Genomic DNA, 18917 nt, shown 5'->3' on the forward strand with positions numbered 1-18917 from the left:
TTTATCTTTGTTATTTGTACTTGAAAAGAATTTTACTTGAACCAACCCAAATAAAAAAAGAAATAAAAAACAACTTAATTTGTTTAAAAAAAAAAAAAAGCTCACAAGATCACACTGACTGATTGTTTCTTTTTGCACAGGATTTCACAGTTTCAATCTGGGAAGTGCTAGGATTACAATCCAGTATTTGAGTATGTGATCTCTTTGACCCCTCAATGATGATGACAAACAACATTGAAAAAAGACATGTCATACAAACATATGCCAATAAATTTACAGCAAGGAGATCTGATCCTGAAAAACCATCTCAGAAACATATCCAGAGCTGTTCAAAACATTTTCTATAAGGTAATTCTAAAAGTGCAGTGCCGATTAAAAAGATTTTCGAAACCAACAACATGGCATGGATTCTTATTTACAGAAAGCAAAAGTGAAAATGAACATAAGCTTCAAGGTGCCTATAGAAATAATAAAACAAAGGTTTCCTCAAACAATATACATACACACATCAACAGTTCTTGCATTAGTACAAACCTGAATTCTATTCCACAGTTATCTAAATTAACTCAAGCTTTGATTGCTTTAATATTTAGTTTAGGATGGTAGCATGATCAAATACAACAGTGAAACTTCAATTACTTAAGTAGCTTTTTATTATTACAATTATGTTTGCAAGAGGAACTCTACATGACTGTTTTAACTACATACCTATCTAAGAGAAAGGAGCAAGTTCAGTGACAAAGAGGTGTAGCCACAACAAGAGGGTAGTGGACAGAAGTATTTGTTCCATCACGCATCTACTTTCTAGCCATTTATCACTGGGGCTTTATCAGTGTAAAAGATGGTTGTTCACATTGTTTTCCTATTTTCTAATAATATCAATCATATTAAATTGTTTCGTATGGAATCATTGTCCTTAAAAGCATTATAAGATATAGCTAACAGAAGTTATAATCAACATCAAATGTGGTACCACTATCTTCTGGACAATTTAAACGTTCAAAAATAACCAAATCCATTAAAATCAAAGAGAGTGGGTCAACAATAAAACAAGGTCAGTCATAAACTGATAAGCTTCTCCTCACCATGCCTTTGAATGAGTGTCTCTCCTAAAACCCACAGAGCTTGCAACAGGTTCCTTACCTTGCACGCTTCGGTGAGGATAAGCTTGGAATCTTTCACCAAACATTGGAGAGGTACTGTCACATCGATCACCTTCACCTTTTCATTCCTTTTACTCTTGTCGGTCACAAACTTGCCATACCAGGCATTTAAAATGATCAGACCTGCATTATAAATATAAAACTGAATCATCAGGAATAATAAGTAGAATTTATTTGTAATTTTGAAATGGTGAGCTACTGCGGCTCAAATATAGTCAAGAATTCCCACAGCACAGTGCCAAAACGAAAATTAATCACACTGAATCATCATATTGAACTAGAAGTCTCGTTCACCCAACCCAATGGTTCTAAAGAAAAATAAGTGTTTTTTTTAAAATCAAAATCAAGACTCATCCATTCGTATTCTCTTGGCTCTACTTGGGATCACATACATTCGCAAAGGGATGCCAAACTCACATGAGAGGTGTTAAAGCAGACTTCAATCCCCCAACCTGAAGTAAATAGTGACACATGCAAAATGGTGCCCCAGGACTGTGCATTTATAGTAATTAAATTGTTTTCAGTGGAAATCGTGGCCCATTATAAACTATATTGCATCATCATTCGTATGGACATTAGCACATTCCACAACAAGAACAACAGAGAAAAGGAGGCAGCATACAAAGAAGATATCTGCCCCAGACGTTTGAGAAAACAATGTGAATGAACTACACAAGCTGAACAAGAGAACAAACTATCTCAGAGCAGTTCTGAGGAACAGTGGTGTAGAGCTCCGAATAGGTTGTGCCATTACCCAGAAGAAATGCCATTCGACGCACTTTGTCTAAAATAATATATACTTGCCTCAAACACAAAGGGCACAGAGACCCTACAAATACTTGTATCCAAAACCATGATTAGCTTTCTAAGCCAGTAAGGCTTCAAATGAATGGTTGGAGATAGTGGGGCAGTTTGTAAAGCACTACTGAACTCCAAGGGTAACAGGGTGCTTTACATGCCTGGAAAGTATAGTAATAAAACACTAAAACCAGATTCTCTGCAGCTCTGTCATACATTATAGCTACAGAGCCTTTGGAAAAATAATTTACTTCTAAACTGACACTTCTAAATCGATACGGATTTGTATAAAATAAACCATGTAGGAATGTATTGATTTAGTAGACTGAGCACACAAATTGAGACATAGGGTTGTGATCCATGAGACCAAGACCGAATAGGTCTCAACATTTCAGCACTGTAAAATGTACTTGCTGATGCCTCTTTATCTAGACAAGTAAGCAAAATATATAGAGTGGTATTATTATGAAGGAATGGACCTCTAATTAAAGAGACAAGAGCAGTGAGCACAACCTAGCAATTACCGAAGGTAACATAACATATTGCCAACAGTTAAATAACTGCCTAACATTACATGAATTCTACAGAAGTGGAAACTAGTTTTTAAAGTCTGAGCAACAGATCCAATAATTTATCTGAGTCCGTATTCTATGCCTTCACATCCACCAGGAAACCTTTGTATGGCAGAAACACAGGGTAGAAAGACTTCCATGCATTATCAGACACAATTCTGATTGTCATGATTACTGATGCTGCCTGTCATGCTTCCAGAAAAAACATGCAGAGACAGATGTGTCAGCTTAGGCTTGCAAAGTACCCTACAGCATTAGAAGAAATGTCTGTGCAGGAGAAAGAAGGTACACCACAGTACAATCTCCACATGATCAACAGTATTTAAGGTCCTTAAATTGGAATCTTTATCAATTTCTGACTTCTTCAGGAGTAGCTAATGAGCACCTAACTAAGATTGCCTTGGAACACTCAATCAGAGCGGAACAACTGGACCAGTGCAGACTAAAAGGCCACGCAAGAAAAGGCAATATATGGGTCATCATAAACTGTGCCATTTATACCCGATTTGGGCTGAATAAGGTGAACAAGCATGACTGATACATTGTCTCAAGAAAAAGACATTATTTTGGTAGGACACAGACAAATTATATAACAAAGAATAGGCAGCTTTTACATTTGTCATCAACCTCATCAATGAAAAGTACAAGTAAATCCTTGAAGCCTTCCACAAAAGAAAATGATCTCCATGGATGCTTGCAACCAGACTGTCTAAGGCTGAAGAGCATTATGGAGTCCTTCCTTAAATCTGGATAATATTCAAATATTTTTATACCCACAAAGATGCCTCTATCATAGTCCTACATACACTGGGATCCCTTGACCGTCAGTGGCAATCTGAGGTTTCACTGTACTAAAGTGGCGGACAAGAGCATTTCAAAAGGAAATGCACAGAAGTAGGTTGGACTTCTTAGCATGACAATATATGTTATCAAAGGACTATGAAGAACTCTCAAAGAGAAAGGGTTCGCCACCATTTGTTTGTGTGACCAAACCCTAGTCTTCTGGAGATCCACTGATGTTCAGAGAATCTATGCGTCTCAAAAGCCTTTTATTTATTTACAATCAAAAACAAAGAATAAATGTGTCAAATTAAAAAATCCCGGGTGCAGGCTCCACCATATAGGGACGTTTACGGAGAATGCATGCACTTAGCAAGAGAATTCCATTTTTGGCTGTGCTCTATAAGCTGTATGAATGTTGGTTGTGTGAATGTGTGTTTGGATTGTTGTAAATGGCAGTTGGAAAGATCTTAGAGAATGGGTAATCTTCCTACTCTTGGTAGGACACTGAATACTATAAGTGGTCTCAAATATGTTTGGAGCCACTTCTAGACCATCAATTACAATATTGAAAATCATAAAAAATGACACTGAATGGTCTAATATTCAAACACATCCATCCTGAAAAAGACCAGCTGGATTCTCTGGTTTCTAGCAATAGGACTACAATGAACTAACTAAAATGTTTGTCAAGACTGCTTAAATATAATCGAATTGTTGATGTTACCCATTTTGGATTCTTCAGCTTCAATTATTCTTTTAACAGACTCTTGCATCAACCGGACCTGCAAAGGAATAAAAAGAAATTAATTTGTAAATGTAGTCAACATCTCTGACAATTATTTCACAGAGGTATGGCAGCTCAAACTGTTCCACACTTGTTTCACAGGTATCACCATTACTAATGTGCCAATGCACACATTGTAACTTAACAAATCAAGCCTCGCACATCCCACCTTATTTTTCCACCAAATATTAACTGTGTGCTTATAATGAGGAAATGCTCAGTCAAGCTTTTTACTAGCACATGCCACGGGCAGTACATTTTCTCACACTCCAAATAACTGCATCTACAATGTACAGCCCTATTCTTAGCTACTACCTGCTCACATCGCTCTGAGATTACCCTTTAAGTTCTTAACCCCAACCATCTCTCACTTGCAGTAGCCTTTGACCTAATTTTGTATAATGAAGATCCTTTGAGAATAGGCGCTGGATATAATCAAAAACAACTATATCAAAGAGTGGGACCAGTACAGCTTAGAGGTCAAACATACTTGCTCCTAACTAGAACGTGAGAGAAAAGGGTATGCCGTTCCTTGTGAAAACTAGTATAGAACTAAATTTCAGGTCGGTGTCATCCTGGGGAGTCAGCAGGGAGAGCGACCCCTCAGGAGCAAGTGCCCTCACTCACCCAGAAGGGGGTCATGCTTTATCACTGGGCGTGCTCTGAGTTGGGGCGAACGCTACAATGTCTGACGGGCACCCACAAGGGGGCTTTTTGGAGGAGATCTTTTTGTTGTGCCGTTTGTGAAGCCTGGCTGTGGGGCAATAGGTGTAGACTGGCATGGGTTGTGTGTGTGTGTAGGAGGGAAGCGCAAGTTAAAAATAGTAGTCTTCTAAAAAAGGTTTAATAAGCAAGTCCACTTGCCTAATTTAAATCGTGGTCACTTTCATAAGAAATAACGGTCTATGATAGCTGGTAGGTCAACATGTTTCATGCTCTAATCAGTTAAAAGATCTGGTGGCAATTCGTCAGGACCTATATTTCCTAATCTACACAGTGGTTGGGATCTTATGTAGAAATGTATAACAGATAACCAATCACACGGCATCTATCTAGATCTGTATAGATACCTTCGACAGCAATTCTAAAAACAGACCCATTTGGGGTAGCAGTAGTGCTTCGACGAGTGAAAGCAGAGCCGCACGGAGGAAGCCGAGCCCAAGTATGTCATCCTGCATACCTTAGCACCGGACACTCGAGAATATTCACCATGCGGTTCCGCTTTCACTTATGAAAGCACTACCGCTACACCAAATGGGTCGATTTTATAGTTGATTAGGAAATATAGGTAATGCCGAATTGCCACTGGAAATTTTGACTGATTAGGGCAATAAACATGTTGGCCCTCCGTCAAAGAGCCCCCTTGTGGGTGCCCATCGGGCATTGCAGCGCCGGCCCAATGTAGAGCACTTCCAATGATGAAGCATGACACCCACCTGGGTGCGTGAGGGCACTATAGAGGCACTCACTACCTCTGGACTTGATGTTGCACAGCTCATTTTTCCCAATGCACTGAGGATACAGCATCTTGAGCCAAGCATAAACTATGGCAACATGGTGTTGAAGGATGACATTGGGTTTGGGAGGTTGGGGGGGGGGAGGGGGGAGTTACAGTGTGTGTTCATGTGTGTGCGTATTTATGTTTGTGTTCGCTCTAAGTTTTTTAATCCTGTATCTCTAGTAGCAAATACTCTGTAGGCTGGATGGATTACAGGTAAATTGCACATCTTTTATTTAAGCCTTCATGAAATAAGTTATTTTTGGGAGGGTGTGGAAGAAAACTCTAGTTGTCTCCTTAGGGCGGGTCACCCTGTAGTTTCACAGGGTAGCCTCTTGAGCGGGCTGCTCACCTAACAGTCGCTGGATCAACGTGAGCTTGAGCTATGAGTATGGTCTCAAAGAGGAACAGTAATGGAGATGACTTGTGCTAGTCCATCACTGCTTCTTTAGGACAGGTATTGTAGGTGACATGACAATACCAATTCCTGGAGTGATGGACTGTGTTCAATGTAACGATGACATTGCCATGAGCTTCCCTTTCTCCTCAGGATTTATTGGGTACACAGGAAAGTCCGTCTGAGGCATAGAGAACATAGAGGCATACAGAACCTCTCACAGTACTTCTGAGCTTGCACCCGCCACCATTGCTCCACATTAGAGATCACTCACTAGTCAACCCTTTTTTCGTCCACTTGTTGGGCAGACAAGTGGGCTCATACGAGTGAATAATCTATTCTAAACTAAACAAAGGCATCTGCCATCCTCCTTTTGAGATTCAGGTATAGATTCATGGATGTTACTATGGCTCTGTTTAATTAAATGTCATCCTGCAACATTGTTTTATGCCATTTTAACAATAATTCCTATTTTCTGACGATTTTAACAAAGGTACTGAGCTACTCGTGGGTTCTTATTACCTTCCCATTCGTAACATTTGGACAACCTTCTGAGCCTGCTATAACCCATGGGTGGCTCCCTCCATGTGGGCGGAGGAGCGTCGCCCCACTGCTTTCTCGCAGTGCGAGAAGCAGAAACATAAAATTGTACATTAAATACCATTTTATGTTTCGGCTTCTCGCACTGCGAGAAAGCAGAAGGGTATGCCTGGTTAGGGGCGGGCGGGTGGGCGGGTTGGGGAGGAGTGAGCAGAAGGGTATGCCTGGTTGGGGTGGGTGGGTGAGCGGGTCGGGGAGGAGTGGCTTGCCCAATGCTGCAGGCCCTGACTGCTTGGTTGGCCCTCTGGGGCCGACCAAACTAGTCATGTGCACTCTGCCTTTTCTCTATGTAGGCTGCATGCAGCCTACATGAAGAAAATGGCCTCCCCATAGATGTTCGGCTGAGCGCTGTCCCCACCAATCACAACGCTGCCATTGCTGCGTTGTGATTTGCTAATAGGAGGGAGGCTGCCTGTGGCTGCTTCCTGTTGGAAAAACGCGGGACCTGGCCAGGAGCTGAGGCGGCGCCGGACCCGGAAAGGTATGTTTAAAAACCTTTTAATTAACCCCCCCCTGCGAACCCGCGTGACCCCCCCCCCCCCACGCAACACCTCCTCCCACGAGTCATGCCGGCTGTGACTGCTATAATCTTTACCTTACCATCACGTATGGGACTGGGCCACGTCTCAAACATGCTCATATGCCACAACAGACCCGATTCACTGCCACAGAGGACGGAATGGTTTTATACCATATGCTGTTCGCAACTCATCCCAATGCATAGCACTTTCTCAGCAATGAACAGCATCCTCACTTAAGTGTTGGCACACTGTAAAACCTACAGTGTGTACTATTGTAAGCAATAGTTTTCAAGCACCACACCAACAACAAGCATGCAAAAAACTATTAGTAGGCTTTGGGCAATATTTTTAGAAATGTAGGTTTTGGAGCATGGTTTTTAACATGCCGTGTCAATACATATGTGTATATATTTTCTCAGGTATATTTAATTTCCACTTGTAGGTAAAAGCAGAGGGTTCCTAATAAATCATCACTGTCAAGGATGTTCATTTTCAATAGATGTGTAATCATCATCTTGCTCTGCAGTTCTGTTCATTGTAAATTACTGCATTTGGTAAGCAGGACAGGCAGGCTCGCTCTTGTTGACCCCCTGTCCAGTGTCGGATTACAATATGGAAGAATACTTTCCCAAAACTCAGCTTCAGGAATATTTAGTCAACAACAGAGTTCCAACTGCCCAAACTCCGGACTATTATCCTTCTCCAGGCTTAACATTCCCAAAGAGAATGGCAGGTAAAAATTACATTTGTTTGTGGGCTAAGGTAATTTAGAAAAAAGCCCAGTGCCTAGCAATCGCTATACTAATTTGAGGGCCACATATGTACCATGTTGTGCTGCACAATTTTTTTTCCAGAGTGAAACAAATGTCTGTATTTTTGCAAAGGTGTGTTAAAACCCTAGGGGTGTGAGATCCTTATTGTCGGTCAATTGTTGGACTACAATACATTCTCATGATTGAGTTTTTTACTCAGGCATGTACTTTCTGTAGTCAAGTTCATTTGTAGTTTTCCTTTAGGACCTTATTGTATTGAGTAACATTAGGTCGCAAACAGCTGTGAAATACAATTCACAGAGATTCAAGTATCCGCCCCCTTGGAAAAAACAGTTCTTTGCAGAGCTTGCTATCAAGAACTGCACTGTGCACTAACTCATTGTTGATGCCCCTACCTTCTGCATCTTTAACACAGTTGTGGGTGGAAAACATGCCATTCCATATGAGGACATTTTCTATACACTCGTTGCATAAAAAATCTTAAAGGTTTTTAGCGATCCCTCAAAATCTACCACGGCACCTAACACCAACTTTTAACCTACAATTTGATCTGCCCAAGTCTACACATGTTAATCTTTCAGGAACCATACTCTCAAAGCCAGCAATCATAGGGAGGTACAATAAACCATCACCTCTAGATTTGAAACCTGCTAGAAAAAAAAAAAAATGTTTTGCACAGAAGCAGGGGACTCGTACGCCACACTTGATGAGGTCATACGGGAGTTGGGAGAATTAGGCTGGAACTTTATCTCTCGCTCAATGGAGAGGAGCGGAAGGATGGAGTGACATCAGGCCTCGGAAAATGCCCCGAGAATCTGAGGATACTGTGACCCAGGGTGTCAAAACCTTAAAGGGCCCCCTTTCTGTAGGCTGGACTTGGCAGTTTATTGATGAAGTAACAAATGTTGCTTTCCAAATGTTGACATGTTTCTTCACTTACGCCTTTGTGGATTCATCAGGGCCAATATTGCTTTGGGACTAGACCAAAATCCATCTCTCACATGGCTCTCATGCATAGTACAGTTCAGACTAATACCATCATTCAGTGCTTGGTCACAACAGAATTATAAGTAATAGTTCAAACTACTTCATGGACCTCTCCATAAAGTACTTACATTTTCACACAGCCTTATTAATAATGATCCAGCATGAGGGCCAATAGCCATTGCTTTGTTGGGTCTCACTTGTGTTTCACATTCGCCCTCTTCTGAAGTCAGTATTCAGTAGCGCAGGCTACAGGATTGTTTTGATCACTTGTACTCTTATGGCTTTTAGTTGACAACAATTAAGATCTGATTTGGGTGGAGGGAGAGCAGGACGACCGATAAATTGATCCTGTACCTTAACAAGTGGTATGGCACCTTCTCCACAGTAATTGTAATAAAGCTTTGTAATGATTAAGATAGCAGCCAAACCTAACTGTATTCTAGTAATTTTAAGAATTAATAATTGTATCAGTACAACAACTCTTATCAGAATGGTGGATACCATGAGAATCCTGTAAACCCACATGTTTGTCCAGGTAAGTTATCAAAATGTTTAAACACTAATATTTTAAATAAAATAGTTTACGGTCGTGCCAGGTAGGTTTTGCTACCAAGCAGTCTACTGATCAATCCAAAAGCCCAAACTACTACTACATTATATTATTTTATATTATACCAAGGGACCATTGCTTTCCTGGGGATAGGAACCATTAACACAGTATTGCTGTCTATCGTGCTGGAGTTTTCCCTGTGCCAGTATTATGTATTTCTCGTGAAATATATGTTCCTCATATTCAACAGAATACAAACAAGCATTGAAAATGCAATAGGTCTCGCCTTTGATTAAGTTAAAGCCATTTGCTTTGCTAATGGTATTGTATAGCAAAGCAAATGGCTTTAACTTAATGAAAGGCGGGACCCTATTGCATTTTTAATGCTTGTTATGTCAGTGCCCCTTAAGCACTGTCACCCGTTCTGGAAGTACAGGTATGTCACAGGAACTTCCTGCAGTTCTAAAAGTACGGTCAGAAATCCAATGAACGCCAAGTGTATTTACGTGAACTGAATGAAGATGCTGTCCATCGTTGTACAGGAACAGGGGATATGGTCAGTCATTCTACCAAAGGTAAAGGAAGACGAGGGCAGTAAGTCCACAGATGAAAATAAGACATCAGAGACTCTATAGGCTCATACAAGGTGGCAACATTTCGGTAGGTGCAGTCGTGGTTCTCAAGACAAGACGCAAGTATGATGTCAATGGATTCAAAGGTCCGATTGTCAAATGTTGTAGAGGCACTGTCACATGAGGTCTCTGGGTCTCGCAGAAGCCCCCTTACCTGAGCCTCTGCTTCTCCGCCCGGCCCATGGCGGCTTCCCCAGGGTGGGCGCTCCCACAGAGGAGCTCCAGGAAGAGCAGTGCACAGCCCTGGGATGGGCACATGTCCCGGCTCATGGCAGCGGAGAGGGGGATAAGCCCTCGGGGCAATACTTTTTTTCTGGGTTCCTTCGCAAAAGCGTCTCGCACAGGAGTGGCTCAGCCGGTCTCTTGAAGAGTCGGGGGGGAAGAAACCCTGCGCGTAGCTCCATTCCCGGAGATTGTGTTCATCCTGTTTGGTTTGCAAAATGCCGCTGGCACAGCTTGCTGATCCCTGGCAGAAGATGGCCAAAGAGAACCTGGAAGGCAGTGAGGTGAGCCTGTAAGATAGACATCACGCTCTGCAGTTGGGCTTTATAGGCGGCGGTGCCCTTGCTGCGGAATGCTCTACTTGCAAGGCAGACCTTTCTCAATGTGTCAGCTGCACCCCGTCCGGTCTCCAGCAGCATTGGGGGGCGAGAATCCGAGACTCGAACCTGGTTACCCAGCGCCAAAAATCGGTAGCTCTAGCCATTAGGCCACATTAGTTGTGCTTTGCAGTGTCACACAACCACACCACAAGCTGTCACACAGTCAGGGTACTGTATCACAGCCTCTTACCATCCACACCGCAGCTGCACACTGCGCCGTCACACAGCTAGGGCTCTATATCCTGGACAGCACTGTCCCTCCGTACAGCAGAGGCTCATACTGGCCCGAGGCCTGGGCACGTACCCCAGCTGCACCCTGCAGAGTCACAGCGCTATACCCCGCACTGCCCTTCTACACAGCTCACTGTCCCACAACCCGCCCGACCACACGACAGATGCACCGTGCAGGGTCACAGAGACAGGGCGCTGTACCCCAAGGGGTATGTAAACCAACTTCACTATGTAGCGTTACGAGGTTAGGTTGTTGTGTAGAAACTCAGTCAGGAGAACTGTAAGAAGTGACTGCGGGGGAGTGTACTCGTGGTGCAAACTGATGAAACGCCCCAGCTTGTTTTACGGTGTGTTAACGATGCACCCACCTTGTTGGCTTTTTATGCCTTTGGGGCCGATGTGTGTTGTTGTAAATGTCCCTTCAGCTGAGTTTTCGTTTGTGGCCGCTGCCGGCCAAGCCAGGAGAGGCCTAGTTTTGCATCTATGGCCTGTATGATGCAGGAAACCGGGGTAGACCCACACCAGGCCCGGAAGAACAAGAGCATTTTTTGAATTTTTACCGGGATGCTTTCCCAGAGCGTGCGGTACCCCTTCCCCCGCAGTGTTTCTCTTGGAGAGGAGCGAGTGTGTTTGTGATCCGTGTGTGTGAAATGTTTATTGTCCCTGCTCACTGGGCAGTTTTTGTTAGTGCGCCGCGGCTGTTTGTCCCATGTGGCGAGCAAAATGGAATTCCACGAAGACGTGTGCAATGTTGTTATGCTGCTGTTCCCTCTGTCGTTGGGTCTGTGGGAGTGTTCTTGCCACAAAGTGTGTGTTTACAGTGTACATTTCTTGTCTGGAGAGACAAATGTCAGCTATGTCTATTTCGATCACCAGCTCCATCAATCGTTAAGAGTCACTGCCCCACTAGTAGTCCAAAGAACCACACAATGCTACCTTGCCGTAATTCTCTTACCTGGACGCCGAATCAATGTTTCCCTTTCCTCGTGTGCAAACAACGCTATCCCGCCGCCGTTACAAATACACGGGGCTCCACCCCCAACTAATTAACACGGAAGGGACTGTGGCAGCTATGGCGGCCGATTTCCGGCATCTGTCTTTTTCGCAGCATACCAGTACCGCAAATCCTGGGAGGGGGCGTGCTTTTAATAGAGGATTCATAACGCGCTTTATCGCCCACACAAAAGTGCGCATAAATGAAATATCTGTAGAGTCAAGCGTTCATTCCTGTTCTTCTGCATTGCCTGTGCTTGTTTTGCATTCATCGTTCAACCCCCACTGCTCCCCAGTCAACTTTCACTTTCATCCTTTACGAAAGCTTTCTTGTCTTTATGGGGCCATATGTTTGAAACACATGGCCCCATTAAGATAAGAGAAGCTTTTACCACAAACGTAAAGGAACCGAGCCAGTCCAACTGGGATGGCTCTAAAAGAGAAAAGTGTACGTCACTAGACGCTCTTTTCCAATGGCTGGCCACCGTTTAGCATAAACGGTGACACAGGCCAATGGAAAAGAGGGGCGGGGCTTAAAGCCCACTAGAGAAATCTACCCTAAAACGTTAAATCTCGCCAGCGAGACTGCGCATGTCTGAGCAGCCTACGCTAGCCGAGACCTAAAAAACAAAGTAGGTCTGATATCTTTTTTTAGAAGGATGACTGTTACAACCTATAGAAATATTTTTTTGCCATAACTGCAATGACATCTTTGCGCACTACCTGGTGCAAAGGAGTGTACCTATTGTGCTATTGTAATGCTTCAATCCCATGCAATAAACTCTCGTCCTGTTCTCAAAATTCTTTTTTGCTTGTCTGACCATAGAGATTCAATAGGATCAAGTACATTTATAAATCAACTTCTTTGTCTTTTAGCATAGGTCTACACACATTTCCTAGGAACAGAATAGACTATAGCTTGAAATAAGAGATTTTGTGTTGTGATGTAAAGGAGTTTTGGAAATGTGAAAGGAATTTAAGAGAGTACATCCACACCTTCTATGCACAGGGTTTACCATGGACAAGAGGGTGTAAACAACATCTTTCAATATTTATTTTATAGTTGCACTTTTCTATTAAGCAAAAGCACTTGAAGTGGGCACTAGTTTCCACTTGGAGCGAGTGAATGGCTCTTTTTGTTACCATTGTGACATGAACTCTAAATGCCCAAGCCTTAGGCCAGCTGAGGTACAACATTTTACTTCTAAACAACTCGGACAGTCTGTCTCTGGTAATCTCGAAGCAGAGCCCTCTGTAATAGCAGAGACAGGCGTGGACTACAGCACTGGACCGTGGGATCCATAGACCACGGGGAACTAGCTCACTCATCTCAATCAGTCAGGAAGGGGGTGATGTGATGTTTTTCACTACATAGTATCTTTGACTGTCCAAAGACAGGGTGTCATACTAGAAGTCCCAGGTTTTTCACTGGCTTTAATCAGTGGGGAATGTTCAAAAAAGCTTGTGGCCAGAAAGAGGTCAAGAATCTGAAAATTGTTGCTTTGTTTGGTCTGGTTCCGGACAGTATGACTTCAATTTATCCCATTTAAGTTGTAACCAGATACGAGCCATCCAAATGTCGATATTCTTTAAGCAATTGATGAGATGAACACAGTTTAGTTGATACCCACTGACCTTAATCATAGCCCGAGTTTAATCTGCCGAGGAGTGATACCGCAGACTATGTTTAGCAATTAGGCCTGTTATCGCCTGGATGAAGATACCGAAAGTGTTTAGGGACCGTGGAGAACCCTTAGGTACTAATCACTAGAAATGGTTAAATAAAAGAAGTAAAAGTAGCAGATTTAACTCTTTGCTTCATTTGGTCCAAAAAGCAAACCAGTTAAGAACAGTGCTTTTTCATGCCACTACATTCACAAAAATCCAGTGATTGACCTTAACAAATGTGAGGATGCAACTCACATCAATGGTCCCCAGGGGACTGTCCAGCACCTCAATCAAGGTGTTTGTGGTGATAGTGCCTTGGCACACCTGCACTACATTTTGTTCAAGAAGCTAGAAATTACCAAGGTGTGACTGGATTTGACCGGTAAAGAGCCTCTCCAAGAAGCCGGTCTGTAATTACTAGCATAGCAAATTAAACATTGGCTTTCTGAAAAAGAGGCTGCCTGTTTTTATAGAACGGTGGTCAGTTGGTCGGTCTGAGGTCAACCATCAATTAGATTCTTTCAAGCTTTGGGCAAGTGGCTGGATTTCATGTTGGATGTGATTAATAGTGCAATAGCCATTTTCTCCGGCATCCTAGTCAGAGGAACGTGCTGATATCCGTAGGTAAGTGTTAGACCTGTCAGCCCTAGGGTGGTCTCCCCATCTATTTTTGATCGTGCCTCATTTTTTCCACCCTCATTTTTGTGTTGGACTAGGTCTCTGGGCGCCTTTTCATTGCCAATCAGTGTTAAGGTGCAGGTGCTCCCTTCTCCCAAGATGGCTGCCACAGGCCCCTGCTACTGCAGAGTGGTCTTTATTAGTAGCACCCTAGCTGCCTGGAGCTGGCTGGGACCCCGCAACAATGTTGCGACACCAGCCCGCCTTTTTCTTGTCCCATAGGTAGAATGGGGAAGCTCCTGGAATGTGCTGGAACCTTCTAGAAGGGAGGTGTGGTTTTACTTTTGCCGCCTTGGCTAGAGGTCACCGGACCTAGGGCTACTTAAGTGAGGGAGGGAACTTTTTCTAGTTAGTTGGCCAGTGGGGTAAAGCAGAGCTGGAGAATCCATGCAGGAGTTTTAGGCGGTAGGGCCTAGCCAGGGACTTATGCCTCTGAGAGTGACAGGGCTTAGGTGCTGCCTCTTAAGTGAGTGAGGGATCCTGTAAAACCCACTGATCTTGCCCAGCAGTAGGAGGACCCAGGGAACCTCTGCCCAGCCTGACTAGGAAGGACCTAGTCGCCAACTCATTCCCTACCCCCCAGGAACAGAACCCCCAAGAGCGCCAGAGTCATCTGCGCCGCAAGGACTGAATACTGAAACTTCATGCCAGAGCTGAATCCTGAAACTTCATGCAAAAGCTGAATACTGAAACTTCATGCCAAAGTTGAATACCGAAATTACATGCGAAGACGGTTTGTCTGACTGCTGGGGATCAACCAGGTACTAGCGGTGTGTCCCCTGCGCTCCCAAACCTGGCCTGGGATCCCCCGCGTTCATCTCCCGTCAAGCACAGAGCTGGCAGAGCTTCTGCTTAATTTGTGACCCCCCCCCCTGGTGCGAGGACCAGCAGCGCGATCACCGCCGCAGCCCGGAGGCCTCAGGGTCGTGTCAGCACTGAGTCGGGGCCCGCGGAGAAGCCCGGGGCCCCGCTGCTGCCGTCGCAGCGTTGTGAGGAGGAGCTGTTGGCCGTGACGTGTACCGCGCCGTTGCGCGTATGAGATGAAGGGCCCGGAGCGGAGCCGGACGACGAGACAGAGGTAAACCCCGGGGGCTGGGAGGTAGCGTGGCCGTGGGAAGGCCTGGGACTCGCCCCCCCCCTGCTCCCCGAGAGACGCGGGAAGGCCCCGGTGCGCCCCCTGCCGAGTGGGAGCGACACCGCACGGAGAGACTTTGACTTTCCCCCCTCCGCGGGAGACTCCCCTTCCATCTGGAACTCGAACTCCCCCTCCGTGGGATTGCCCTTGCCTGGGGACTGCCGTATGTTCTTAAATGCAATGCGCTCCGTGTACGAGTAGCGCTCTATCTGAAAGATGTGTTCTTAAATGCAATGCGCTCCGTGTACGAGTAGCGCTCTATCTGAAAGTTGTGTTCTTAAATGCAATGCGCTCCGTGTACGAGTAGCGCTCTATCTGCAAGTTGTGTTCATAATTGCAATGTGCTCCGAGTACGAGTAACGCTTTATCCTCAGGTTATGATCAGAGGTGCCCAAGGTGCTATAAATACGTGTCGCGCTTTATCCTCAAGTTAGGCCCATAGGGGCTCAATGTATTATGTATGCGTGTAGCGCGTTGTCCTCACGTTATGCCCAGGAGTGCCTAATCCTTGATAAAAACGAGCAGCGCTCCAACCTCACGTTATGCTCAGGGGTGCCTAAGGTTTGAGGTATAAGAGGAATGCTTTACTCTCCCGTTGTGCTCCAGAGGGTGCATATGCACAAAGTTCAATGTGTACGAGAAGTGCTTCATTATCCAGTTATGTTTATGTGCATTTGATTCCTTGTAGATACCAGTAGCGCCGTGTATGCAGGCCCTGGCCCACAGCACTGGTGGAGCCCATGCTAAAGATCTGCAGGGATTGCTGAGGTAACTGTAATGACATGCAATAATACCAACGTTAATGTGTTCAAGTGAGGCCCATTGCCATCTAAGAAACTGTGCGTGCTCCTTTGATTAGATAAATCTGATTAATTTGCATTCACGTTACTGTGTGGTGTCCCTTATTGTGTGTGTTTACTGCTTCAGAGGATGTGTGTGTTGTATGGTCGCTTAACACATAGGCCTTTGGGTGCCCAGCCGCTCGTGTCACGTTACCCCCTTAGGGCCTGGAGACCCCAGGTCTTACAGTAAGGATGTAATTTCTTGCTGAAATTGTGCGATCTGTTTGTCTGTTACCACTGCTGGTGTCTGGTCGGTGGATGGTCATACCATGTATGAGGTGGTACCAAGCATGAGTGGCTCTCATTTCATCAGAGTGGAAGGTCTTCATCAGTCACCTTTCACTGACTAATGCATGAGCGGGAGCCATGGATTTTGTGCATGAATGAGGTCAGTCCACTGATGGTGGGTGCTGCGATATGGAATGGCGTTCGACTGATTACTGCCAACCAGTAAGCCTCATAATGGTATTAGTTATTGAGATGGCGGTCGTCTACACTTTAAAGATACCAATATGGTGCCGGGTATGGAAATTCTGCTCCCCATCTCCAACCCCACTCGTGTTATGATGGAGCGAGAGTCTCCAATGGTGTTATCTATTTCTCAAAATCAATATAGGTACCCTAAGCATATCATCCTCTCTACAGCTCCATGTGCGTAGCCCAGGAAAGGAGGCGGCCATCTTGAGCTTCCTCTTCCTGCTTACGTCAGCCACGAAATACACTTGTGGGCTACAAAACCTTGCGTATGTGCATGGCAGCATCGTCGTGCAGTGGAAATGTATTCATGGTGAACTGATCTGGATCACCTAGTTCACCTCATTAACACTAAGCAGAGATTACGATGGTGAAGTCACAAGTATGCTCAATGATGTATTTACTCCCTTTTCATATGTGAATGAGTTTTCAGATAAAAAATGTATTCCTGATCCACTTCTGGCAAAGACAGTCAACATTAGCCAAGTAAATCAGTTTCAAATTTGTTTTGAATGTCCTAATGATTTCCGAGGGGAAAATACTTTTCCATTTAAAAGAGAAACAAACTGTACTATAAAGACATTGAAACTGATACAGATTTGTCTGGGTTTCCCAACATTCACCATAATGCACAGCATCGCGATGATTCCTAAGTGTTATTCCACATGACTGTACTCACCGCTGCTTCAGCTTCTTGTTTCTTCTGTAAAACGTCTGTTGCTGAGCTTTCTCTTTGTTTTTCTAAGTCCCTGGTGAAAGAAAGGGCACAAGTGTTTGAAGGTTTTTTTGGCACAACACATTCCAACTGATAACTCAGATCTTTGTCTTGCACAAACATTCAACTCACGTGAATAGGCCTTGTGTAACAAAGGGAGTGGCAGGCCAAACTGCACATACCATTCTCCATCAGTGCACCTCAGTCCTTCTGTGGAGGCTCCACCTTCCTGGCAATTGCAACATGTGCACCAACTAGGTCACTGACAAAGAAGTATCTCTGATCGAAAATTACCTTTCGAAAGGGGATTCAGGTCTCAGAGTGCTATGAAGCCGGTGGACTAACACGATGTCTTTCAAACCAAGATGTTAAATAAAGACTTTTGGAAATGCTGTGCCTTACGTGCTGCACAAGGCCCGACGTGTATTGTCGGCATTTTAACATCTTTAACACTTTCTGCTATTTGCTTGCAGGGTAAAGCGTGCAATGCATGTTAGATGGTTTAAACTTAGAAGTGGAAGAGGGTTCTATCAAGGGAGATAGAAGTATTGAGTAACTGCATTCCTACTAATTTATGGTACCTCAAACAAGGCCCTTTTGGCGAATCTAAATAACAAATACGGCAATTTCGAGCAAAACAATTCACCAAAAGGATGAATAAAAAAAAATGGATTCATCAAACAGCTCTGATAGATTCCAACTAACAAGAAAGGTCAGGAGAACAGAGTGCCAAGAGAGGTAGCAATTCTCGGACAACAAAATACTATAAAACACCATCGCATTAAAACAAAAGACGTCTAAACAACTTTTCAAGCAAAGGGCAGAATTGGCTTCACAAGAAATGTGGGCCCTATTCCGTCTAGTAGATGAGCATCAACCCGTAAAGCGATCTATGCCATCCCCAGCTGTGCCTGAAGTCACTCAATCAGTCTCTTTTCCAAGACAAAATTCACCTAATCATTCTCAACATTCAGAAGAGATCTCTACACCCGCCAAGGCTTTCAGGTTTCCATCAAGAGCTACTTTGCAACTGGATATGCCATAAATGAGCAACAGGAGCATCTTGATTGAGGCAACCGAACCCTCGTGATCACTCGCAAATGAATCCTTGGCCACTCTCCTCAAAACTGTTGTTGGCGCATCAGTCCCATGGAAAGGACCTCTCATACAATTCAACATCTGCTTATACGTCATCTAAATCCGTGATACTCAAAGTATGGTGCGGGGGACACTTGCGGACCTCTTGACCTTTACATGCAGCCGCCTGGTGAACAGCAGCATGAGCTGCTGTCTAGTTGCTGAGCACTAATATTCAGAAAGAAACGTTAAATAATCGGGCAAGCATTTATTAACCTGCAAATAAATGTTTGCTCGTTAAAAATTTTTTTTAGACCTCCTTTCACAATCCCTGACCCACTACCGCCACCCTGTCGGCAGCAGTGCAGCCCTCGGTCCCACGACAGACCGTACTTTATTGCAGCTGCTCAAATGTTTGCAAGTACCCATGATCTAAATAAACAT

General features: G+C 44.2%; 1 protein-coding gene across 1 annotated transcript in view; it reads right to left on the reverse strand.

Annotated features, from left to right (window-relative positions):
- Positions 1-18917, reverse strand: part of DNAJC11 (DnaJ heat shock protein family (Hsp40) member C11) — a 595493-nt gene that overhangs the window by 49732 nt on the left and 526844 nt on the right. The window contains exons 12-14 of the mRNA XM_085604469.1: positions 17361-17430; positions 4041-4098; positions 1144-1286 (exon numbers count right to left, since the gene is read on the reverse strand). Coding sequence (XP_085460595.1) covers positions 1144-1286; positions 4041-4098; positions 17361-17430 — 271 coding nt within the window. The remainder of the gene's footprint in view (positions 1-1143; positions 1287-4040; positions 4099-17360; positions 17431-18917) is intronic.

Source organism: Triturus cristatus, chromosome 1_2 (assembly GCF_964204655.1).
Source record: "Triturus cristatus chromosome 1_2, aTriCri1.1, whole genome shotgun sequence".
Classification (NCBI taxonomy): Eukaryota; Metazoa; Chordata; class Amphibia; order Caudata; family Salamandridae; genus Triturus; species Triturus cristatus.